The sequence below is a fragment of the Antedon bifida genome, chromosome 10 (assembly GCF_963402885.1).
Source record: "Antedon bifida chromosome 10, ecAntBifi1.1, whole genome shotgun sequence".
Lineage (NCBI taxonomy): Eukaryota > Metazoa > Echinodermata > Crinoidea > Comatulida > Antedonidae > Antedon > Antedon bifida.
In genome coordinates this window covers 18,595,333-18,621,582 of record NC_136235.1, presented here as the reverse complement: position 1 = coordinate 18,621,582, position 26,250 = coordinate 18,595,333, and the positions used below count along the sequence as shown (strand labels likewise).

At 33.8% G+C, this 26,250-nt stretch overlaps 4 protein-coding genes across 11 annotated transcripts in view; 3 read left to right on the top strand and 1 right to left on the bottom strand.

The window, feature by feature from the left end:
- The window catches only part of LOC144853593 (free fatty acid receptor 3-like), a 29,758-nt gene extending 16,009 nt beyond the window's left edge, over nucleotides 1-13,749 (bottom strand). Inside the window, exons 1-2 of one of the 5 annotated variants that reach the window (XM_078711317.1) lie at nucleotides 13,706-13,749; nucleotides 9,923-10,977 (exon numbers count right to left, since the gene is read on the bottom strand). In XM_078711317.1, the coding sequence (XP_078567443.1) occupies nucleotides 9,971-10,977; nucleotides 13,706-13,712 (1,014 nt within the window). In that variant the 5' untranslated portion in view covers nucleotides 13,713-13,749 and the 3' untranslated portion in view covers nucleotides 9,923-9,970. Of the gene's footprint in view, nucleotides 1-9,922; nucleotides 10,978-11,017; nucleotides 11,107-11,952; nucleotides 12,022-13,705 lie in introns of those variants that run through there. The other 4 variants (XM_078711318.1, XM_078711319.1, XR_013614393.1 and 1 more) reach the window with 4 other exon arrangements.
- LOC144853587 (uncharacterized) lies at nucleotides 160-9,599 on the top strand. Its single transcript, XM_078711305.1, has 10 exons — nucleotides 160-339; nucleotides 728-967; nucleotides 1,195-1,332; nucleotides 3,247-3,579; nucleotides 3,808-3,948; nucleotides 4,085-4,285; nucleotides 4,659-4,835; nucleotides 5,118-7,712; nucleotides 7,866-7,947; nucleotides 8,514-9,599. The coding sequence occupies exons 1-10, from the start codon at nucleotides 228-230 to the stop codon at nucleotides 8,713-8,715; spliced, it is 4,221 nt and encodes a 1,406-aa protein (XP_078567431.1). The 5' UTR covers nucleotides 160-227; the 3' UTR covers nucleotides 8,716-9,599.
- A 259-nt stretch (nucleotides 13,750-14,008) lies between the features above and the next one.
- On the top strand, nucleotides 14,009-20,142 carry LOC144853592 (uncharacterized). Of its 3 annotated transcripts, none has more exons than XM_078711315.1 (8): nucleotides 14,009-14,296; nucleotides 14,543-14,632; nucleotides 15,015-15,265; nucleotides 16,743-16,821; nucleotides 17,184-17,333; nucleotides 18,057-18,116; nucleotides 18,774-18,792; nucleotides 19,181-20,142. In XM_078711315.1, exons 1-8 carry the CDS (start codon nucleotides 14,230-14,232, stop codon nucleotides 19,758-19,760), a joined length of 1,296 nt encoding a protein of 431 aa, XP_078567441.1. In that variant the 5' UTR covers nucleotides 14,009-14,229; the 3' UTR covers nucleotides 19,761-20,142. The 3 variants fall into 3 exon arrangements, with proteins under 3 accessions (XP_078567441.1, XP_078567440.1, XP_078567442.1); XM_078711314.1 differs by having other exon boundaries at nucleotides 14,011-14,296; nucleotides 18,699-18,792; XM_078711316.1 differs by lacking the exon at nucleotides 14,543-14,632 and having other exon boundaries at nucleotides 14,013-14,296; nucleotides 18,699-18,792.
- Nucleotides 20,143-22,444: 2,302 nt separating this feature from the next.
- LOC144853943 (uncharacterized) lies at nucleotides 22,445-26,071 on the top strand. 2 transcript variants are annotated; one of them, XM_078711812.1, is made up of 3 exons: nucleotides 22,445-22,652; nucleotides 23,359-23,403; nucleotides 23,802-26,071. In XM_078711812.1, exons 2-3 carry the CDS (start codon nucleotides 23,396-23,398, stop codon nucleotides 25,396-25,398), a joined length of 1,605 nt encoding a protein of 534 aa, XP_078567938.1. In that variant the 5' UTR covers nucleotides 22,445-22,652; nucleotides 23,359-23,395; the 3' UTR covers nucleotides 25,399-26,071. The 2 variants fall into 2 exon arrangements, with proteins under 2 accessions (XP_078567938.1, XP_078567937.1); XM_078711811.1 differs by having other exon boundaries at nucleotides 22,445-22,656.
- The last annotated feature ends 179 nt before the right edge of the window (nucleotides 26,072-26,250 follow it).

Genomic DNA, 26,250 nt, shown 5'->3' with positions numbered 1-26,250 from the left:
AAAGTAACAATAATCTCATCTTATGAATATATCGTAGCAACCATTTTCAGAATTTAGCATAGATATACCGATAGTTTGTTCGTACTGTCTAGTAATCATATTACTTCTTTTTAGACTATAGTTGTATTATATTCTGTATATTATACGTAGATCTGAAATGTCCTGCTCCATCAAAGCCAGCTTTTGGGGATATTATCTATACCGGCGGTACCGGTTACTATTATTACATGTCGACTGTGTCGTACGAATGCGAGACAGGGTTACAGATGAAAGATCACACAACCCCAAGAAGTTGTATGATAGATGGAACATGGAGTAACTCCGTTCCATATTGTGATGGTTAGTGTACTACAAAAAAATACTTTTGTTTAAATAATACTATCTTTTCCATTCCGATTACATACCTAAAAACAAACCTAAAGCTCTGTCTAAACTATCAAACTTTACGTGACAAACAAATGTGATGTGCCCATATATGGACATGATGTCATATCACTACCATGTTTGGGCATATCACTACCATATTTGGGCACATCACACTTTTTTTTGTCAAACTAGTTTGATAGTGTAGACAGAGCATAATACGTGTCCATGTCCTCGTTATTTACTGATTTGCTATACGGTACTTTCTATTGTCAATTATATTGAAATAAAAGTCTAATAACCTGATTTTTTTATCACAAGAATCACTGTATGAACAATTAGTTCTCATTTACATATCTTGCAGGTGGTATTTGCAACACTTCCAGTGAATTCTTTTCCAGCCAGTACTGTTACGATGTAAAGACGGATACGAAGACATGGACTGAGGCTAGTGAGAGTTGTAGTTCATCTAAAGGCACAAGTAGCCTTGCCTACATTAATGATGTTAAATCGCAGAAAGATATTTCAAATATACTTAAAAATCATGGAAATCACAATTACTGGATAGGATTGTACGAGGTTTTGCAATGGTATTGGACAGAAAGTAAGTCTATTTTGAACATGTATCGTTGTTATTTATGTGCATTATTTCTAACCATCCTTACGATATTATGTGGTACATTACACGTTCAGGTTTTTGTACCTTTATTTTAGAATACTGTCCAGAGAAGTAAGCGACTGCTTGTGTTTATAATTATATGTATATATAAGTTTTACAAATCATATTTAACCAGTCAGCTAACTAACTAATCTATTTTCAATTTTGTTCAGGTAATGTTCCTATGACTTACACTAACTGGGAAAGTAGATCAGATGTTAATAAGAAATCTAACTGTTTTCTTAAACGAATTACAGCTGAATGGTCAAGCAAGGAGTCAAGTGCTAAAATGGGATATATTTGCCAGTTTGGTTAGTTCATTTGTCAATCATATCTATTGAATTGCATTTCCTCCTCCAACTAACAATATTAATCCAATATGATCTGAATGCTGATTGGTTGGATTGGTATTATCTATTACAACACGCCTGCTAAAATAAGACAATGTATATTGACAAGTTCCAATTATGTATCCCAAAAAACCCCAAGAGATTTCTTAGTAATACATTTGAAGGGATATGATGAAGTTATTGACTTTCATTAATTTATAAATAAAGAGTTAAAAAATCAGTTGTCTATATATAAATTATGGTTAATTCTGACATAGGCGAGCACAATGCAAAAACTTCGGTACAAATCTCCGCCTTGGATACCTACCTTATCTATCTCAGATGTACCGCGAAACGTAGATTTGATAACATTAATGTGCAGTTCGACGCTATTTTTCCATATTTCTATCTTAGCAAGATATTATAAAGAGTTTTTTAACAACATTTATGATTTCAACAGTAGATTTTCTACTCAATTTCAATTCTTGGCGGTCAAGTAATTTCCGGGTTTATGATAAGTTCACCTTGCAGCAACATGGTTTCAACTATTTTCTCTCTTTTATACACAAGGGAGCAGTTAAAATAATAGATTTGACCCTAAAGGTGACTGGAAACAGGCACTTTCCATCAATCAATACAGTGTCCCTTTGGAAGACGGAAGAAAAAAACAGATACTATAGTAGGACTGGAGCTTAAGTTGGCCATTAGTCATAGCCATTTTAGTTTTTTGTTTATTTTAGTAACGGACCGCGCGTGTGAAAGGTACAGTAGTTAAAAAATAAAAATTATACTGCAAATTAATAAAGATCAAATTAAATATACGCCATAAAGAATCGGAATATATTGTGGGGAATAGTATTATAAAATTACATAGGGAGATTTGATGATAAGACATTAATCGAGTGAAATCCCGATAGCTGAGCTTTATTAAGTAAGCTGGCAGGAATAACTGTAGGCTATCTGTGTCCTGTTAGGACCGAGATGTCTGCCCATGTTGCAAGCCGTAATATGTCTTCTTTCTTGGGCCGAAACGGCCCACTCTGTCACGGCAGTTAGTTTCAAAAGATGCTTAAATTAAATAATGTATTAATACTTATTAGGATGATATTTATTTGAATAAACGCCTCTCCAATAAAACATCACTTTGAATAATAATCACCCCCCCCCCCCCCCCCAAGAACCCAACTATCTAATAAACGTCCATCCCATCCACATTTATAATAACACAATTATACTATTTGTAGTAGAATTCATCGCACTGTTATCTACAATTTACCAAGCATTTGTTATTCTTTTTTACCACTTTTCATATCTATTAGATAGAGGATTTCATTTGATTATAAATGTTACCATATTATTAAAACTAAAAAATTTAACATATATCCCTCGAATAAGACCCTCCCTCAAATGAACTCCGCCTCCCCACCTCCGCCCTATAAGGGCCCGACCAAATAATAAAGACTATACTTTAAAATGTTATTAATCATCTAAGACACTGTGAAACAGAATAGTTTAGTTTTACGAATGTCAAGCATTTTCAATAATGGTAACCGACAGAAAACGTAAAAGAAGAACATTATCATTCCGAGAACCATCGTCTACACTTCCTAGAGGGGGAGCGAGCGAAGCGAGCTCACCCTCTAGTTGTTATTAATTATTCCTGCTGCTCCAATGGTCGCATTTACGGAAGCTCAACGGAAAAATTGTCATCACTGTCATTCATTGATACATAGTTTTAACCAAGTCTAGGTCTCATTAAAATACTGTAGGTATAACTGTATTGCAATAACTGAATACTGGAATTATTATATCGACATATATATGTATATATAATTGTATCACCAATATCTATGCTAGTAACATCATACCATAGTAAAGCAAGTGTTATTTTCACAGATGACAAATGTCCTAAGCATTTTAGTGCAGATGGAGGCTTTTTTGAATATGGTACTGTAACAATTGATAGTAACAGGTACTGTTTTGTATTCAATCCATCTGCATCTATTAACTGGAACGGAGCAAAAGATAGATGTACGTATTACTATCATGACAAAAATGGAGGAAGCAAGATGTCAGGACGTCTTGCTGAAATCACAGATAAAATTACACAGACGCATATCACGAATTTGATTACGGCATCATTTAATCCAGAACTAAGAGCTGGTGATGATTACTGGATTGGCGCTCAACGGGTGAATAGCAATCCACGCTTATGGAAATGGACAAACGGTCGGTAGAATTCATTTTAATGAATTTTTCTACGAATACGATTATAAATATAAAATTAAACAATTTAATTATCACTGTGTAGTAAATGTATATTATGAATTGATTTAGCCGTTTTGGATTTGTTTTTTTTAAAACATAATTAAATAAACATAATTATAAATTTCTGATTTTAATCAGAATTGTTTGTATGATTATGTTATATGTTTTGTTCAATATTGTTTGTTATAGGTTTTAATTTGACATACTCATCTTGGGATAGTAGTGAACCGAGTAGTGTTGGAGAGAATTGTGTTAATATGTTACAAGCCCATGGGTACGACTGGAACGACGACGGCTGTGATTCGAAGTCTAGGTACATTTGTAGCAACGGTAAATGCTTCATTTTACAGATCTGTATGACACCATAAACTTCATACCTCATTTCATTACAACAAATACATAACAAATACATTATAAAAAGTTTAAATTACAGTTATTTATAATAAATTTCTGTTTATGATTTCAGAACCTCAGTATAAAACAGAAGATTTTTGTGGCTTTCCTGGTGGTATACCAAATGGAGTAGTGAGTTCAAACCAATCACGGTACGATATTGGAGACATTGTTGTTTACATGTGTGAAACTGGTTACTCCATCGCTGGTACGTCTTCTCTTGAATGTGTTGGACCAGAAGGAAAGTGGCTTGGAAACCAACCGATATGTATTGGTAATAGATGCATTCTTTTTGATATTTGAATAAATGAACTGAATTTAATTGAATTTTGCTGATAATTGTTAAAAATTAATTCAAACTTAGGCTTAATCTTTATATTACATACATATACCTTTTGATGTGTTCTAAACTGATTTACTTTAAATATAAAAGGCCCGACCAGTTGCAAAAAATAGTTACGGTATAAGTGTTGATGCTAAAAAACCTTCTCTTCTTACCCTATCAACTTTCCAAATAAGCACAGTGTGTCGTTTAGGCTTCACAACACAAATATGTGTCATTACTGGCTATTCTAATCAAAACATAATCTATTGCTTTTTGAGTTTATTAAAGATTTAAATGTATTTATATCCGATTTCCATTTTAGCGGTAAATTGTTCATCGACACCGCCTGACGTTCCATCTGCGTTGTACACCGTTGTGTCGTTTTCATACCGCGGTATCGCGATCTATGAGTGTAATAATAATTTTCAGATGATTGGTTACGGTGTGGTAGCGTGTCTGTCGAATGCAACATGGAGTCAGCCAAATTTTGTATGTCAACGTAGGTAGTATTTTGTTAACATAATACAATGATAATTATTGCGTGGTGGGGACACGACCCATTAAACAAAATTGTAACATAACTTATAATAAATTCAATACAGAGCTGACAATGCCAATGTTTTCAACCAAAATACTATTAATCGTATTTTTGTTATACAGTATTATAGATTCTCGATTACATAACCACTAGTAATTGCACATGATAGTAAGGTGATAATGAATGACAGCTATTACTAAACAAATACCATGTTACTAACGTTTGTGTTGTTTTTCTTAACAGCAAGTTCAACTTCATCGCAAACAACATTATCATTGCTAACCAGTGTAAAGACGTTGGACATTAGTTTAACACCTGTGAATGTTATAACACTCCAAGATACAACTCAATATCTATCTACTGAATATACACATAGTGCGTCACTTCCGGAAAATTCATCTCCGTATAGTATAAACACTGTCTACACGGACGTTGGGTCTACCAACAGTCATGAGTCCCAATCACCAAGGCAAGAAGTTACATCTAACCATATGCTCACAACGGATTTAAAAACGCATTCTGATTGGTTAACAACGAACATTCAAATGACATCTTCAGAAGAACATGTTGATAAAACATTGTCGCCAGAGCCATTATCATCATCAACGAATTCTATAACATTTGATGGATTAATTACAACTACGTTTTCGGCGATATCACAGGACAAAACGACAGAAACACAAGATCCACAATCAAACAGCCCTACAGAGTTACCATATATTTCTTCTACAATATCTGCAACATCTCAGCAAACAGTAGAAGAAACATCACCACAACAATTGATATCGTCCAATATTCCTCTGTCAAATCAACCAATAAAGTCAACAACCGATACTTCTTTTAGAACTATGTTTTCCACAACATCTAAGCAAATAGTAGAAGAAACATCACCAGAACAATTAATATCGTCTACCAATCCTCTTTCAAGTCAACCTATAGAGTCGACAACCGATACTTCTTTTAGAACTATGTTTTCCACAACATCTAAGCAAATAGTAGAAGAAACATCACCAGAACAATTAATATCGTCTACCAATCCACTTTCAAGTCAACCTATAGAGTCGACAACCGATACTTCTTTTAGAACTACGTTTTCCACAACATCTAAGCAAACCGTAGAAGAAACATCACCAGAACAGTGGACGTCTTCTACAAATCCTTTGTCAAGTCAACCAATAGAATCGACAACCGATACTTCTTCTAGAACTATGTTTTCCACAACATCTCAGCAAACAGTAAAAGAAACATCACCAGAACAATTAATATCGTCAACAAATCCTCTTTCAAGTCAACCGATAGAGTCGACAACCAATACTTCTTCTAGAACTATGTTTTCCACAACATCTAAGCAAATAGTAGAAGAAACATCACCAGAACAATTAATATCGTCTACCAATCCTCTGTCAAGTCAACCAATAGAGTCGACAACCGATACTTCTTTTAGAACTATGTTTTCCACAACATCTAAGCAAACCGTAGAAGAAACATCACCAGAACAGTGGACGTCTTTTACAAATCCTTTGTCAAGTCAACCAATAGAATCGACAACCGATACTTCTTCTAGAACTATGTTTTCCACAACATCTCAGCAAACAGTAGAAGAAACATCACTAGAACAATTAATATCGTCGACAAATCCTCTGTCAAGTCAACCTATAGAATCGACAACCAATACTTCTTCTAGGACTATGTCTTCCACAACATCTCAGCAAACAGTAGAAGAAACATCACCAGAACAATTATTATCGTCTACCAATCCTCTTTCAAGTCAACCGATAGAGTCAACAACCGATACTTCTTCTAGAACTATGTCTTCCACAACATCTCAGCAAACAGTAGAAGAAACATCACCAGAACAATTAATATCGTCTACCAATCCTCTGTCGAATCAACCAATAGAGTCGACAACCGATACTTCTTTTAGAACTATGTTTTCCACAACATCTCAACAAACAGTAAAAGAAACCTCACCAGAACAATTTATATCGTCCAAGAATCCTCTGTCAAGTCAACCAATAGAGTCGACAACCGATACTTCTTTTAGAACTATGTCTTCCACAACATCTCAGGAAACAGTAAAAGAAACATCATCAGAACAATTAATATCGTCGACAAATCCTGTGTCAGGTCAACCAATAGAGTCGACAACCAATACTTCTTTTAGAACTATGTTTTCCACGACATCTCAGCAAACAGTAAAAGAAACATCACCAGAACAATTAATATCGTCTACAAATCCTCTGTCAAGTCAACCAATAGAATCGACAACCAATACTTCTTCTAGAACTATGTTTTCCACAACATCTAAGCAGACAGTAGAAGAAACATCACCAGAACAATTTATATCGTCTAAGAATCCTCTGTCGAATCAACCGATAGAGTCGAAAACCGCATTTTCTTCAACATCTCATCAAACAGCAGAAGAAACATCACCGGAACTAATGATATCGTCTAGGAATCCTCCTCAACCTATTGAGGTAACAACTGATACTTTTTCTAGAGTTACTACAACGAAAGCTGATAATACCCATAGTACAAGGAAACTATTTCTATCAACTTTAACAACTACTGTAAATGGAAAAACATCTAGCAGTGGTTTTACGTCTGTTTCTTCAGGAACGGAAGCTGATAATACTCATAGTACAAACATTGTGCACACGACGAACCCATTTTTCCCAGTGTCAAAACCTACTGTAGACGAGACAACGACGATCGGTGGTTTTACGTTAACGTCTTTAATATCGGTCAGTGATGTCAACACTCATAGTACAAAAAGCAAGGAAAATACAATATTTACTACAACGACTCCAGATTATTTGACACATAATGATTTGACAGGTTTGTTTACTTCACAATTGTTTATACCAAATGTTATTATAAAGTTCAATTTAAGTTCAAGATAATTCTGAACCAATGATTATTATTCTTATCATTATTTTTCGGCGGTTTAGATTTTATTTCTTTATCTTTTATTTATTTATGTTTTTTCAGCATTGTTTGTAATGTTTGGTGGCATATTAATTCTGAATCTGTTCCTTTTATTGTTGTTAATTGGCATGATTAATAAATCTGGGTAAGTACTGTTTTATATTGTTAATGATGACCCAATGATTACACTACTTATACACTACTTATACACCACTTATACACTACTTATACACTATACACTACTTATACACTACCTATACACTACTTATACTAATTCTCAATCCAAGTAATAGTAGATTTTGTTTGGTATCTACATATCTACTAAGTATTCTACAGTATCGTACCATTCAGTCAAACAGCTAGCTTGCAGAAAAGCGTCGACATAACTGTCTTGATAATGAGGTACTTTTATATACTGTGTACAGTGTCAGGAGACGCTACAGTAGCCCTTGTGGGACGAACGTTACCGTCAACAGACATGATACCACAGAAAGTGTATTGACGATATGCATGATACCGTACGTGTATAAAGTACAAATAATGGTTGGACATGGGTGGTAAGCGATATTACAAACTAATTTACAATACCAATAACAATAAACAGGTATATTTGTGTCATTATCCGAATCGCACTGAATACAAATAATTCTCCATGATTGCAGAGTTTTATTTTGTTGACACAATACTAAAGCACTATGATGTACTTTTTAGACATAGGGTTGTTCCAGTAAATACGGATTCAAACCCTATTGAGGTCGTCAGCGCTTCTGTAGAAGGAGAACATACTTCGAAAGTAACCACTTTCGAGGAGAGCACACTTACTATAGAAACGAATGGAATATGGCTGAGAGAATATGATCGAAAGGTTATCAAAGACCCATGGAAGCCAATATATGAAGAAAACTTCTTTTGAAAAAGGATGTTCACAATTACGAAAAGAATGTTGTTGATGATTAATGTTCTTTGCCTAATGTGTTTATATTATTGTTTAATAAATAAACTTTTATAACAGTGACCAACAACGATAAAACACATTACGCACACTTTAATAACACCAAGTAACACATAATTATAAACAAAACAAATTAAAAGCACTGTGTAAAATATTATATAAGTTAAAGAAAATGTAGTAAAATTGGCCCGTACTCAAAAAGATGTATTGTCCCCCAAAAAATGAAAAATGAAGATTAATAAAATCAGACTTTAAATAGGCCATTTCGCAGTTGTAATAAAGTTATTCACTTCTGTAAAAAAAAAAAAAAAAAAATTATTTCACTTATAAAAAGACAAACGAAACGATTACTTTTAACTAAAAACCATTGTCTGAGAATTTAAGTATTTTTTGCTTTAAATATATATCTCTTAAACGTTAACTCAGTAAGATTAACACTAACAGACTAAGTTAAATACAAAACTGTACACGCATACATACGTGTAAGATAAAGTACGTACGGAATACTTTTTGGTTTTGTTTGTTAATCGTTTTTTCTTTTTATTATAATTAACCACCATTAACCGTACATTTAAGACAATGAATGACTTGGTTTAATGTTTTTAAAAGTAATACCTTTGCATTATTTTTACAAACCATCAATGATATTGCAGGGAAAGTGTCTTTAAATATAGAATGTAATCTGAGTACTAAACTGACCCTAAATATATGAATTGTGTGCTACCAAAAAATGCAATTTAGTAATTTGTAAGTAATACGAATGAAGTGGTAATGTTCCATTATAAAATGATACAAGTATTGCCATCGTCTACTATTATAAGGTTTACATGGTAGCTTTATGTACACTGCCCAAATATGGTGGTGATATGCCCAAATATGGTAATGATATGACATCATCATGTCCATATATGGGCACATCACATGTTTTTGTCACATAAAGTTTGATAGTGTAGACAGAGGTTAACACAGCTTATAAGATGTATTGTATTCATTGATCACATAATTTACTATTGCGTTTATCTCTAGGCCTACTCGGTGTCGTTTCGTATATTATTTCTGAATAACTTATAGCGGTGTTCTCCATGAATAATGTACAGTAAGTCTAATGAAGATCCAAACTTACTTGCTTACTTTCTATTGCGTTGCTGTGGTACAAATATTTGAGGCAGACATTAAGGAACTTTGCACCATAGTACGATTAGCCCTACAACGCATATCAAACATAAGAATTATTCACTATCCCATTACTACTATGGGATGTTACAGATACATTATGCGATCTACCACCAACATCTCGTCTCAATAGTCCACGTAATTTACGTCGAATCTTATCCAAACCACGTCGAAAATCTCTCATCTTTGCGCCATAGACAATTGGGTTAATACACATATTTGATGTGTACAGCAGAACAGTTATTTCGTGTCCAACAATAGTGCTGAATTCGAAACATTGGCAGATGATATAAACGAGATAGAGTGTGAAATTTGGAGAGCTAGTGCAAATGAACACAATCACTACGAAACACATTGTGTAAGCAAGATTCTTGTACATAGACGCGTCGGATGTAGAATGCCTCTGGCGCCAGTTGTCAGAACTACGTATCTCCCATATTGCTCTACCTTTGCAAATTATCATTATGCATGTGGGAATAAAAAACAATGTTAAGAAGATACAGATGCCAGAGGCAAAGCCGACTTTACGATTTGGGTAATTGTAGAGACACTCGCCGGGCTTATCTTCGTTTATGTCTGCGAGTATTGCAAGGTGAAAGACGATCAAAGAGCCAATGACGTGAGGTGTTATATAAATTATGCAAACAATCCAAATGGGTTTATCCTGGAATTTGAATGGGTACATGATTGATAGGTACCTCTCAATTGTGATCACCACCAGGTTATATGTGGATGTGACTGCTAAGAACCAGAACAACGTGCGACCTTTGCAGAAGACTGTTCCAATTTCTCCATCTGGCGCGTCTTGGTTGTAAAAGAACAGAAACGTACAGCAACCGAACAAATCTAGAAAAGACTGCTGAACGATCAAACCATGGACTAAAGACTTCTTGTACATTCTTATGTAAAGGAAAACTCCAGTGACGACAGTATTAAGCGCGATTCCAACGCCTATGACTACAAAACGTAGAATTATGAGCCATACTGAGTCGTCGACGATGTGGACGTCGTCATGAGTGCTGTTGTCGGATGCGTTTTCCATGATTGAATCTGTCAAAATTGTAAATGATAATCATTTTTAAATATACACAGAATTATCTAATTTGTTATAGAAGAGAAAATGTTTCTGTTTTGTTTTTGTTTAACTGCCTGTCTTCACAAATCATTGTGTTTACTTATCTACGAATAAAATATGCTTCAAAATGTATATATACCCAATGGTGTAAACTATTTACTCAGGAAATTTAAAGAACGTGATGAAATTTTATACAGTATGGTGTATTTGTTCATTAGACCTACTGTACAAATATAGTCTGTTTATAAGTATTGAATTTTATTATCTTTTCGCTGCAAGCAGAAGTGAATCTAACAAAGAAGTAAACACGGAAGTGAAATGAATGGATGAATGGTTACTAGTATTCAGATGACAGAACACCACAACTTATTTAAATAGGGTTGGGGTTGGGGGAGGTGTTGTTTATTTTTTTATTTTTTTTTTTTAACCATATTTAATGAGGGTGATCCATCCAGCTATTGCTGATCATTAGGGACCCTCAGAGGTTCACAAGACAAACATATACACAAGATGCTCTACATAAACAAAGTCTTTGGGAGTGGAGTATATGAGGGTTGCAGCTAAATCTTTAATGTATTGCAGATCAGATTACTCACTAATAAGTGAATTAATGCTCATATTACATTGCAAGTCTAGTGCAAAACTCCAAACCAATTTAACACGTGTTTTGTCACTATACTTTTACATATATGCCTACTGGTAAATTTTAAATGTTTAATAATTATCATTGCTTTGTTGCACATCAATAAATAAAAATAAAAAGAGAATCAATCAAGTTTATTTACCAGTTCTCAATCCTGACCACAAATAGGCCTACCAGTAATTGAAATTTGGTGAGAGGATATTGTTGAAATTACAGTCTATTTCAACTACATCTAGTACCTATAATATCTATTATTACGATCAGAGATTATCATGTTAAAAACTATCGATAAAGCGAGTAGGCCTACCTTACATTAGGTAAAGTTATTTTCGTTTGACATGCTTGTCCAAGCTAGTCACTTAGAATACAAGGAGAAGGAAATATAATTGCATTTTATTTATGAATGCGTTGATACGAAAGTAAAGTGCAGTTAGGTTGCATGAATTGTTCTGAATTTGAATGTAATGTGATGGTTAACAAAAGCTTTACGGGCCTGCACAAACATTACCCTGTGAAAGGGGATTTTCTGGTATATTTTCATTTACCTTTTAGTAACCATGCTAAAAATAACTTGGACATTTTAATTTAAGGTTATTTTAAAAAGTAAATGTCAATAACAAGGCATAGCTTTAAAATTAGATTATGGAAAAGGATCAAAATCTGAGTTTTATTCGGATTAGGTAAGCAGGCAACGCGTACGGCACATCCATTTTTATTTCTTAAAAATCTAATTTATAAAAAATTGGTTCGGCTATGTATGACCGTACGACCTTTTGTTTAAAGATAGATTGTCCCCCTGAAAAAATATTTTTTTCAATTGTTTTTGTTGAATATGCCATTTTAATGTCACATACTTTGACAAAAAACTTGATCGAAAAAAACATTTTTACCTGAGAAAACGTAATTTAAAGCAAAACATAGTCAAATTGGCTGCCAGCCAATGGTTTTTTTTTTCTACAAAATGGCCTATAGGGATTTTATGATGATAATGATATTGATATAAAGTTGCGATACACCACGTATATAGTATATAGTTCTGTAAAGAACTGTTGCGTTCTCAACGTTTCGATCAATATACTTTGATCGTCCTCAGGAGTTTGAAGGTCTCTTTCCAAAACACACTTTTGACAGGTAGCCAGTTGTTAACAAGTTGTAGGTCTAATCATATTTATCAGGATAGTGAAAGAACAACCTTTCTCCCATAATAATAGATTCGTACGTAGAATAACGCCTAGATACACAACTCAAACAAAACAGTGTGTGTCTTGTTTACATTGTCATTATTATCTTTTATATACTTTATTTTGTAAGGCTGATTAAGCTACATTACTTGTTCCGTTTCACGGAACGGAAGACGGCGACGTTCAATTAGTTATAATATGATTTTCCAATTTTCAACAAGACAGTTCCGTGAAACGGAACAACAGCCGATACAATATATCTTAGCATGATGAAAATTAATTGTTTAGTTTAAGAGGGCTTATAAGTTGGAAAAACAGCAGGGATGCTCAGTGCTCACAAATTGAATAAGTGTTGAGAGGTTATATTTTTTAATTGAAACAAAAAAAGCTTTGTAATGGCATGGCTTATTGGATAAGACCTACTTTAATGTGCGGTGTGGTGAGACCGGTAGATTTCTGCTGGTAGCACACAGCTAGCAATATGTCGTATGTGCTGATACTAGTTTTTAGTTTGTTTGTTCCTATGGCGATATCAGATATAGAACGTAAGTATTTAACTAAACATTAGGTCTACATAGCCTACTGTACGAAAATGTAGGCGCGCCTATATCAGAATAATGTTGACTGAGAGATAAGGTAGAACGCACTTCAAGGATTTTCTAATATTTAGAAAGCAGTAGGTTAGTAATTAATACCTAGGCCTGAATCCTCGTATTCAGCGAAAGCAAGCCTCGATGAATTTAAAATAATAATAACAGCCTTTAAGGGTGATACCCATTAGAGACGCAGCGCAAGGACGTACACGCAGCGCAAGCGAGTTGATCAATGACAAGCCACTGTTCAAATAATCCATCGCTTGTAATTTGTTAAATCACTTACGTGTCATGTCCTTGCGTTGCGTCGCTAGTGGGAACCAAGCTTTAGGGCGCACACACGTTCGTGATCATAGTATGAAACTTGAGGTTATAGGGTCCAGGTGTAATCAACCTATTAACTACACCCCCGGATCGATGTAAAAAAAAGTGGGCTGTATACAACAATGTTTGTTTCTTCTCTAAGCCCCTACACTGTTTTGTTTTCTTTATAAAACCACAGCGTACGGGAGGCATACTTGTACTTGACTTGTATTTATTTGTCTGTATTTAAATGTAACCTTGTCATCATAACAGTTGTGTAAACATTTCGGTACACAAACAATGATTTGCAAAAGCATGAATTTTAACTTAATCTACGGATTATTGTTACATTTTCAATACCGGATCAAACGAATACAAAGGTGTTTGAACGTGTGCGGTTTTCTTTGATCAAAACAAATATTTTTCCGGTGACTTATATTTTTTAGATCTTTCTATAATAACGTTGTGCTGTATATACTACTTTCTCTTAAGAAAACATATGGCAATATGGAGACTGTGCGAATAATAATTTTGTTTAGTTTGGTTGTTCCTGTGGTGTTTTCTAATATGGAACGTAAGTAACTCTCTTTATTTAGGCCTAATTATTTATTATTTAGTTCATCATATTTCAAGAGGGTGACCCAGCCAGCATTAGCTGTTTCTGAAGGCCAACAAGACTAGACACCAAACATGACAAAAGCGTATTATAAAAATAGATAGATTTATAAAATCCACTCTGTAGTGTCGACTGTAGACACAGCTTTATGCAAATTAGAGTTAGATGTTCTCAGGTGGCGAGTCTTTTTTTCTTAATATTTAGGTGTAATATTCTCATGTACATTCGAAGACAATTTATGTGATTTTAATGTAATTACTTTACAAAATGCACGGTGGCATACAGACAATCGAGGTAAGTGTATCCATCATTATTTAGCTAGTTTAAAATTAGTTAAGTGAGTACCATGAGCTGATTGTAATGATGACGCTGGTTACCACTAAGCTTAATAAAAACGGAAAACAGTCGGGCCTAGCAAAGTTTCCCCTTAATATGGGTTGGCCATATTGCTAAAGCATATATTTCTCCTCGTTTCACTGGAAAGTGTCTCTTAAATTAGGGTTCCCAAAGGAGTGTTCTACTGTATTTCCATTATTTTAACAAACCGTAGGCCTACAGTTTGCCGGTACTGTCTGCCGTTAGGTGAAACGGAACAGGTGTGAATGTAGCGTGACACTGACTTCCCTTACACGAGATGATTCGAAATCGACTTAATGATATAATATTTCTTAAACAGGATTTGCTTTCGTGGACAAGATTAGTACTGTAATACCCGATACAGGAAATGCCGTAATGGCTACCCCACTCTTAGAAGCCAAGCGTTTAAAGATATCGTTTAACTATGCTCTTTATGGTGAGGATGTGATCTACCTGCAGACTGATTATCGTATTGGCGGGAAGGTATTTCTTCTTCATTGGAGTCCAGTTCAGAGAAGCGATGAATGGAATGAGTTCGTGGGAGAATTCAATGCTACATCGCCATTCAGGGTATGTTACTAACCAATTCATTGATTAAAGAGTAATTCTGGTAACATTTTAAGGTAGAAACATGTGTGATGACACAGTTCTCTAAAACTTCCATCCAAACTGAAAACATGGTAAAGTAACGCGCAAGCTACCATTCAATATTAGTAATACAATTATAAATAGGGCGGCTCTAAATAAAAGAGTTGTGGCACCCTCTATAGTTTGTTTGTTTGGGAGCTTCCAGATTTTATTATAAAATGTAAAATAAATTAACCATTTCTTAATAATAAATAATAATATCCTGAATTTATATAGCGCCTAATGTTGTGAACGTGCTGAACATTATTACCCCAGTCATTTTTTTTTGGGATCAAAAACGTATGGAAACATACTCCCATAATGCAGTAGTAATCAGCGCAAAGTTGTGTCTTGATCTAACCGGGTTCCCATCTATACACCTGTGTGGAGAGAGGCAAATAACCTTCTATCTTCTCTTCCTGCTCAAAGTCTCTAGACTTTTTTTTGCCCACTACTTTTTTTTAATTAACCTACTCCCAATGTGCAAACATAATTTATCCGACCATTGTATGCAGAGTGGATAACTATTAACAACTCTCTGCTATAACATAGTCATCCAACGTTACAAACTATAATCTTAGATGTAAGTTAGGCCTAAATGGTACACCTGGTCAGGTACTATTACACATTTGTAATTTATACTTAGGAGCATTGAAAAGTTAATAACAATGAAATGAAAGAAATGGAATGAAACATGCTTTTACATAATAGGCCTATCGACTTCCCTTCGATATTTACAATACACAAATGTAGGTTAAGTAGCCACAAGGAAATTATTATATATTATTATAATATGGATATATTTTTTCCAGCAAATGTATACTCCTGTGGTAAACATACGGTACTATCATTAAAGCTGTTTAGCTTTTGTTTTAGAAAAAAAATACCAATAATAAAGGAAAACAAGTAGAGAGTCGGAAAATGTTCCACAACATTGAAATATAATACGTACCGATAGACAAACATCCATGAAAAGCCTACTGAAAATACAATCAAGCTATAGAAGGGGATCTAGAATGTGTTGCCCAATTTAGTAATATTTAAAAATATCAAAAGGAGTTCATAATGTATTCAAACGGTAGAGCATGCGCCTCTGGCTCAAGCCCTTCCCAATTTTTTAGCAATATTTTTAGTATACCATTTCATCACCATTTGGTGACACAAGTTACCAAGTACAGAGTTTAACAAGAGTTTAGATCGGTGTTTTATAATGTTTAGAATTCCAACAAGATATAATCAAGATAATTGAGAATTTAGAACAATAGAGAAAACATGATAGAAAGCCTAGCACTATTTCTGAAAGCCTTTGCAAGCGAATACCTAAAAATTGCCGAGACCTAAACAATAATAATCTTACGGCGTTGCCTTACAAAAGTTCTGACATAACCTAGCTGAATAACGATTATTTTTCTCCCGGTAGGTGAGATTTTCTGCTGTCAAAAGAAATGGCGGTGATTATTTCATGGCCATAGACAACGTAACGTTGATTGAATTACTCGGTAAGTTTGTTTGTTAAGTTTCTTAATTTAAATTTTTTTTTCTGTTTTGGCTCTAATTTAATTTCTCTCCCCCCTCCTCCCCCCCCCCCCCCCCCATTTGTCATGGATTTATCTTATATACAGTAATTACATCAATGCTTGCATAAAATACGAATGTACTCCATACTCTAAGTCATGAAATGCACTAGGCCTACATTTGTGATCGGAATGTTGAAATATTGAATCCAATCAAATCATTAGTATTTATGAAACTTTCGGTTCTTATATGATACAAATGCTTTCTGTTTTGTTGGAATTTCCATGTAATATAAATAAGTAAGTAGTTAAAGTTAAATGTTGACATAGTTATGCTTTATTAACAGACCCTGATGTTGCTCCCACTGATGGAACAGTTAACGTCGGCCTACCTACAACCTCGTCTTTAACGAGTACAACACAAGCTGGTAATGTACCAACAATTACTGTTGTTGAGGGAAATCAGAGTTCTACCGTTACTGCATCGTCAGGCAGAGGTACAGTATATCTAAACTTTAAAGATATATTGTCCCCCTAAACATTTTTTTTTCACATTTTTTGTTGAATATGCTATTTTAATGTCACGTAATAGTTATTCACTTTGACCAAAAACTGGATCGAAAAAATCTTACTTGAAAAAATGTAATTTGAAGAAAGAATTCCTTTTTTGGGTTAAAATTAACCGTTTCTTTTGTCTTTTTATAAGTGAAATAATTATTTATTTTTTTACAGAAATGAATAAATTTATTAAAACTGCAAAATGGCCTATTTAAAGTCTGATTTTATTAATCTTCATTTTTCATGTTTTTGGGGGACAATACATCTTTAGTATTTTAGTAAGATCTATTTTTTTTTAAATACAAAATTAACACGTATACATAATATGCACATAATACTAAAATGTGAACAACAACATGTTTGATGTTCAGATCGCATTGAATCTTGTATGTTGTAGTTTGTTTACGTATGACAGACATATATGAATGAATGAATCATAAATAAGCAGGTCATAAATGACAAGTTTTGCTTTTGCAATGAGTTGATGAAGAGTGAGAGTCATGGTAATTCATACCTAACTCCATACAAAAATACATCTGTCGATTCAATATTGAAGAATTTTATTCTGATAAACTGTTTCGCAAATAATTGCCCCATAGATTGTATTAAACATTGTTAGATTGTGTAAAATTAAATTCTATGTTATTTCTATATATTTTTAGAAAGAACTTTAGTTCAGACAAATGGCATTTCAAAGTTGAATACATCAGATCAAGGACTAGGTAATGTACTCAAATAGTCACTACGGTCAAAACTACAAACAACAACTAACAACAACTAAATACTTGTAATATAATCGTATACATTTTATAAACTAATATCGACATTACTAGCAAAACGAAGGAGGTATTATACATGTTTAACCACTGAGTAATAAGCCTATAGGATAATGTAAAAACAGTGGAGAAATAGGCCTACGTGCTAAAACAGTCATGATGCCATATTCAAACCAACACAATCATGTGACACATTCGTACAGATTGTTGCTCATTGATTTGACCAATCACACGCGATGGATTATTCGAACAATGGCTTGTCATTGGTCAACTCGCGTGCGTTGCGTGTACGTCCTTGCGTTGCGTCTCTAGTGCAGTGGAAACCACGCTTTATAGTGAAACTCATTTCCAATTTTATTTGATCTTATAACTTATGATCAATAAATATTACAAATGACTTGTTATGACCATCTGATCTAGTCATTATATCTCCATTCATTGCATAATATAACAATTAAAGTATAAAGTATGTATTATTATATCCTTTTATTTCATTAAATTAGATATAACCTAATCATTATATTTTAGCTCTTATTTGGCTATACATTGCTATTGGATTTGTGTCTGTAACAGTTGTCTGTCTTCTTCTCGTTTTCATTTTAGTACGTTCAGCAATAAATGGGTAAGATCAATTATTATCTATTTATTATTTTTACCTCTATCAATTTGCCTTTCATTGATGAAATGTGTTTAGACAATAATAGGATAAATTATAAAGGATTTTTTGTAAATAATAATAATAAAAGTAAAACAAATAGATGCAGTGAATCCATTGTATATATAATGTCCTACCATTTTTAGCTAACAATTCTAAAGATTGAATATGTTTATACTATTTTGTGCAAATGTTCTTCATCAATATATTTTCCTATGATTTTATATCAGCAACAATAACAACTCAAATGTTATGATATCGATTACCCTTTTGTAAACATTACAACAACAATGTCCTTATTAATATCTAATACATTTACTAAAATAATATGCCATAGTTTTGTTTTTTTAAACAGTAAAAGAACATCTGTTAAAAGTGGTGACATTTCAAGAGGTTTACAATCAGAAAACCATCTATACGAGAACATTGACAATACACTTGATAAAACTGATAAAATGACAAGTTGTTGGAAACGATGTTTTAAATGTTCGGACGTTGTTAGTTCAGGAGAAGAACATGTCCACAAAGAAGAAACCGCATTGTCTTATAAAAGAAACAATTCAACGAGTTCTAACACTGAAATTAGGTCACTTTCGCAAGACCCGATCTCTGCAAATTGGACACAAAACCTAAATTATGCACATTCTTCAGGGGTTCCCCAGTGTGATGTAAGAAATAAGGAATTTCTTCAAAACAACTCTCTGGAAGCGACTAAACAAAATGAAGATAGCAAAGATTATCTTGAAGAAGAACCGCATTATTATGTGCTTCCGTGTAATAATGAAACTTCTATCTCTTCGTCAAACCCAGAACACAAAGATGAGCGATCAACAACCACAAAACATACGTATGCTATGGTCAAAAAAAGATCAAGCAAAACAGTATGGGAAGAAAATCCAATTTATGAAACAGGCGAAGACGATGAATTAGCTTAAAAGAAACTAATGTTTTATTCACATTTTTTTAAACCATGTTTTTATTTCGAAGTTATACAGTATAAATACAAAAAGCACAATACAGGACCACCCAATTAATCCTTAACACAGAATAAGTTTCCATTGGGGTCCAAAAAAGTGATCGAAAAAAGTTTCTATTATCGAGCCTACGAATCGTCATGGGTATCGGTAATCTAAATATAATCGGTAATCCAAACAAAATCCTTTAATAATCTGTTTAGGCTTTTTTGAGATTAATATTTCTACAGTAAGCCCTCAGAAGCAGGATATGTGTTATTTAACTATTTTATTTAACTAATAACATAATACATTTTTTTTTTTTAAATTGACGTGATCAATAAATTTTTACCTTGAAAATGGATTACATTTATCCGTGGTTGTTGTTACTGCGTTTGAAGACAATGGAAAATCTGCAATACATAAATCTTATTTTAGGCTGATCGGTTAAAGTCGGGGGTGCCGCAACCCATATCCATTACAGTATAACATTCATCAAGTTTCTTCGACCTGGTAGTAGAACAAGTCTCTTCAAATAAGGACTTACAGCTGGAGGTAAATCTGCCTCGTGTGCGCTTTAAGAACAAAGTGCATCTTTCGAATGTGTAAACGGTTACCCATACTTGTCGTTCTGGACAGACAAATAAGCGCCATTTTTAAAAATAAAGTTGTTGACGTCTAGTCCCGAGGCTGTATACGACAAAGCATCACGAATACGAATATATTACCCGTATTATTACGGTTCACAGGCGGTATTCTCTTTGACTCACTTAATGATAATTGAAACTGTTGTTGAATCGTTTACATACGTTACTTTATATTTACTATGCAAATTCAATTAATTCAAGTAACTTATATACAGAAATCAATAAACATTAAAACGGTATAGTACAATATGTGAAATTGTATATATTATCGTTTCCTTCATAATGCAACTTGGTTAATGGAGAACCTGCAAAATGGAAATTGGTTGTGGTTTATTAATTACAAAATTAATATTTTTTTTTAAAACTCGGCTAGGAGAAAGTCAATCAATCAACGTAAACATTTATTTTCTTTCTTTCAATCAATTACAATAAAACAAATGAATAAGGTATTAAAAAAGAAAGTACGATTTTCAAAAAATACATTTCATAAATATAGGCCTATATATAGCCTATATAGACTTTCAATTCCTTTTTCCTTTTTTTTAATGATAATTTCAATTAGTAAATTCTGATGTTAGAGGCATCTATACTGAATAGTGACCCTCTAAAAATCTAAAAACACCCATGGTAGGATATCAGTTTATATAGCCAACATAACAACATCCAGCTATAGAAACTTTTCATTGGAGCAACTTATGTCAAAAGGTATACAGTACGAGTGTTTTGTTAGCATGTATGAAGTTTGTTTTTTTTAAAGTATTATTCCTTTAATGATTTTATGTTATATTTTACCTGGTTATCATCACGATAGTTCCAGCATGATTACAGGTAAAACCTGCAGCACGTTTCAAAGTTTCAGGCCACTCTATCCAGGGGCGCGTAATGTGGTTTCCGTGTGGGAGAGGTGTGAATTGAAGGTGATTGAATTCACTTCAATTTCTGTAAAAGTAGGCCTAGATCAAATCTTTTTTCTATATATAAAATCTACTTTATAATCAATAATAATGGTGATTTTGGAGAATTATTTTGAGATGAAAGAATTTGATGAGTTACTCAATTGACAGGCGACCATTTCACTTTTCGAGGAATAATCCTTTTTTTATTAGACGTTCTTATTTTTCTTCAGAGAATTTTGAAACTACTCTAACTTACTGGAAGAGTAAATTCAGTTTTTCCCTTAGTCAGTCTGATTTTGCGCCAAATGTCAATTCGCTATTTGCTCTGAAGCTATCCCGCTAACACAGTAGATAGGAATAGCATAAATTACAAAACAATGTATGTTCATATTTTCAATTGCCGATTAAAGTAAACCAAACAAATAAACGTGACCACATTCTAGGAATATCTTATTCATTTCCAGTTTCCTACCCGATCGGTTAATAATAAAGTTCATTGTTGTTAAAATTCGTGGTAATAATGGTTGACTTTTGACACCAAAAGCTAAGTAAATAATGACAAATCAAACCATAATAGTACGATGTTATAATGGTATTATGGTAATTTTGAAATGCTATTCACATAGTAGGCCTACGTTTGTAGCATACCACATAATAGTGTCAATTTCATACAAGAAACTTTATTTCTCTTCGTAAAAAACAAAGAAATATTAAATTATAATATTAGAATAAGCAAATATAAAAATATCAAGTTAAAACATGCATGATCTGCGCCCTCAAGACCTGACAGGCATAACGTGCGATTGACTCAACGTACAGTTATAGACTGAAATGATTTCTGTTTCAAACTATTGGAAGATTGTGTGAATTGAAGAATTGTTTCGATTAAATAGAATAAAGATCTTGATAAGTTGGATTTGAATTAGGGTAATTTGGCACGCGACCATGTATTATACCGAGGTTTTAGATAAACATAGAATAGAGTATTATCAGGAAATAACGTAAAGATAGTCGTAAACAAAATACTATAAGTTTCCGCCTACTGACCTTACATAAGGAAACAATAACAAAATCTAAATCAAAACCAATCACATTAATACTAAAAATCTATTCACTGTAGTTATGATAAACCGACGAGTTTCGTTACTAGTAGGTTTCTAACATAACTTGTTTCCGCTTTGATTATAGTATCCTTTGTCTTCTTGACACTTTTTAAATACTACTGTAGGCGTCATGACAGTAAATGCAGTCTAATGATTCACAGAAGAAGGTATATGGTTGAACATGACGGCGTCTATATTCTACAATTGTATGGTTAAACAGCATGAGAAGTAGGTAAGTCTATGGGTCTCATTGTGTGTTAAGACTAGGAAAGAATACGTTTATTATCGCTATGTTTTGTGGTAATAGGTTTTGTTACCCGTGTTCTTCTAGGGACAAATGTCACTTCCATACTTCGCCAAAAACGGGTCATACGGCGCCGTGAGTACCGTATACCTAAAGCGTGGTTCCCACTAGCACGCAACACAGCGACGTATTGACGCAAAGTACTGTATTGCGTAATTACAAGTGGGAACCAACGACGCAACAGTGCTGCAAAAATTGCAGGTTTGATTTCACGCAGGCGGGGGAAAACACAATTATTAGAAGGGCATTTTCTTACGTTGCGTAGGTTGCGTTTCGTTGCGTTGCTAGTGGGGACCAAGCTTAAGGTGGAATAATGGTATGCTTCTTAAATGCCGTTATAACTAGACTTTGTATGTTATAAATCCCCCCCCCCCCCGCTCTCCCTCATCCGTCATAAAATTAAAAATGTAATCGTTAGTTTCAATTAACTCTATGTCAAAGAACATTTCGTTTTGAAAGCCTATTGATTTCTCGATAAATATGATTTCGTACATTCTGTATACGATTGTTTAATCTTCAGACTAATTAAAAAGGAATTGATACCTGAAACAATCAGTCGTAATTATTGGTTAGGCCATTTTATATATTTAGAAGAAAACCATAATTTTACTCATTTTTTCCACTAAACAGAACACGATTCAGTAAGAAGTTTGACTAAACATCAACAATGGCAGAGTATGTATTTTTTGTTGTTTATAAAATATACTGTGTTTGTGTTAGGATTTAGGTCAAGCTCAGGCCCATGCAAAATCTTTTATGTGACACGCATTTGATATGGCGAATATAATATGTGCTGATTTGAAACACAAATGCTATATACAACAAAGGCAACCAATACAAGGGTTTATATACACCAAAGTGTATAAGTTATGCCTAATCCAATGTTATTTGCGGTATTGTAAATAATTCTGTACATTAGGAACGTACGTTGTGTGGTGGTTCAATTCTTTGGAATAATATAACCATTTAATTAGCATGTGCAACTCTACATCGTTACAACTTTACAGATTATTCAGTGTCCTTATTTTAAAGTGATTTACTAGTCATAAACTGTTTTTCTTTCTTCGTCTTAGAAAATGTAGAGCGTGGTTGAGAAAATACTGTTGCGACGTATTTATACACTGTTCATCAAAAACAACCACGGATGTGTATCAGGAATGTAATGCCGCACAAGAGCAAATTAGTGACAATCATGACATCTGTGATAGGTCTACATCATGCAGCGCAGAAGTAGGCCTACCAGTTAAACAAAAAGATACAAATACTATTTGTACAGACGTCGATGTGACGTCGACTTCTCGCAGTACAGCAACAGCGCCATTAGATTTCCAAAAACGCCAGAAAAAGACAATTAAACCTAAGAGTCAATCTTTAAGGTTAAAGTCACATGGAGTGAAGTTGCCGGGACTGAGTTCTATAAGGCTACAACGTTCTTCATTAAGCATTGATGATCAAATAGCAAACGAAAATAGTTATTGCAACGTAGATTTTAACAAGCGGTTAATCAAAATGTTTAATATGCAAATAGCAAAAGCGGAAAACAAACAAGCAGAAGACGAATCTGAAAACGTAGTCCCATCTCCCGAAAAGATTTATGACGACGTATATGAGGCAACAGAAGAAGGTCTCAAAACGAACAAAGAAAATGAGGATGTTCTTGAAGGATGGGAAGAAAACCCTGAATACGACAAAAGCAAGTTATTTAAAGAATCTGTACCACAACTTGTGTATGATACTATTCCACTGGAAGGCGACAGTAAACAAGATCCAAACTCACCGACATTTTTAATGTCAGGCAACAGTAATAACTCTTTCAAAGATCCTTCAGATAAAGAAACTTCCATCTATGACGACATCGACCAAAATCATTTGTATGTTAACGAATTACAAGTAACAACTACCGGTGAAGGATTCGTACATGAAAACAATACAACATTGAGGTCTAATAAGGACAGTGAACATGTATACATAAATGATGATCGTTCAGTTGATACAGAGTGGGATAAGAACATAGCTTATGCAGAAATCCCAGCTGATGCATTGGCGGGAAAGAAGCATGCAGTAGAGGAAGGGTGGGAAGACAACATTGCTTATGTAGGACTCTCAACTGATGCATTGGCGGGAAAGAAGCATGCAGCAGAGGAGGGGTGGGAAGACAACATTGCTTATGTAGGACTGCTCTCGACTGATGCATTGGCGGGAAAAGAGCACGCAGTAGTAGAAGAAGGGTGGGAAGAAAACATCGCATATGCAGGAATCGGTAATGTTGATGCATTGCTGGGAACGGACCACGTAGGCGAAGGAATTACAGGAAAATATGCGTATGATGATGTATTTATAGATATGAAACATGACGTATCAGATGAAGGTTGGGAAGAAAACCCGGCATACCACTCGCGGAATAATAATTTGCCAGTAGTTTGTAAAACGCCGTCCGTTCGATCAGAAAATTGTAGTCACGGCGCGGTTATACGCGCTAGTACTTCAGAACCAAATGGAGGAAAGCGAAGTAGGGCTTATACAGAGAGTATGGTAATGAGGAATAACTTCCAACGAGACTTAAGAATGGCAATTAATTTGAGAGCGCACAAAACACCACTTCCTAAAGAACAAAACCAGGTCTCCGCAAATGAAAGTTATGATAATGTGGATTCAAAAGGAACTATTTAAAGCGATATGTTATCGTCTTGTTACGTTAATTGTAATAAATATAATTTGTTTCAGCTAAAATGAACTCGAAATGTCACCATTTATGTGTATTATATATAATAATTATAAAAGTTGCGATAAAACCGACCGCTTTAAAATGTTAAGATGCTTTTAACAAATAAGAAGAAATACATTCCACGAGGTATGAATTTTCTCTTTCTTCGGGCATTACTGATGTGCCTTGACATTTTAACGTTATATAGGCTTATTGTTTTCATTTACGGAATTTCGAGTTAGAGACAAGTTTCTCGGACTGTATCTGTTTTATTTACATCAATGTATTAATATTAAAGAAGGTTCAATTGAACAAGGGATGATCAGAGTTTATTCCCGTTAGACTCATTATTATCTTATGCACTTTTTTTAAATGGTGAGTTAATTTTAACATGTTTCTTCGTTCTCCAGAAGAAGACCTTAAATTTCTTTGGAGGTCACCATAATGTTTTTTTACCACATTAACATTTTCTTACTTACGCTTGCTTTTGCCATTATCAATATTGTACGTAAAAGAAACATATCTCGTACATCTTGTCTGTCGAGGTATATCAAATTATACTTCTGTTTCCTTCCTGATCGATAATAAATAAGTCGAAGGAGGTCTATAAGGAAACAAATTGTGTTTTTAAAAGATAGTCTGATATAAATAAACAATTGCTTCAATAATGAAAAATAAAGTCTTGTTTTTTTGTGTGTAGAATTATTTTTAATTAATATTTATAATTGATTCAAAATATGTGCAAACTGAAGTATTGCAACACATAGTTACAATAGAAAAAATGTATGTCGTCCACAGTACTGACGAATGATTAATCT

What these genes read in the sequence shown, in the direction of transcription:
- LOC144853587 (XM_078711305.1), top strand. Translation starts at nt 228, where the DNA reads ATGTCGACTGTGTCGTACGAATGCGAGACAGGGTTACAGATGAAAGAT. An exon ending in CTCCGTTCCATATTGTGATG is followed by an intron (nt 340 to 727) that starts GTTAGTGTACTA and finishes CATATCTTGCAG; the next exon opens with GTGGTATTTGCAACACTTCC. An exon ending in GCAATGGTATTGGACAGAAA is followed by an intron (nt 968 to 1,194) that starts GTAAGTCTATTT and finishes AATTTTGTTCAG; the next exon opens with GTAATGTTCCTATGACTTAC.
- LOC144853592 (XM_078711314.1), top strand. Translation starts at nt 14,230, where the DNA reads ATGGAGACTGTGCGAATAATAATTTTGTTTAGTTTGGTTGTTCCTGTG. An exon ending in AACGTTGATTGAATTACTCG is followed by an intron (nt 16,822 to 17,183) that starts GTAAGTTTGTTT and finishes CTTTATTAACAG; the next exon opens with ACCCTGATGTTGCTCCCACT. An exon ending in GTACGTTCAGCAATAAATGG is followed by an intron (nt 18,793 to 19,180) that starts GTAAGATCAATT and finishes TTTTTTAAACAG; the next exon opens with TAAAAGAACATCTGTTAAAA.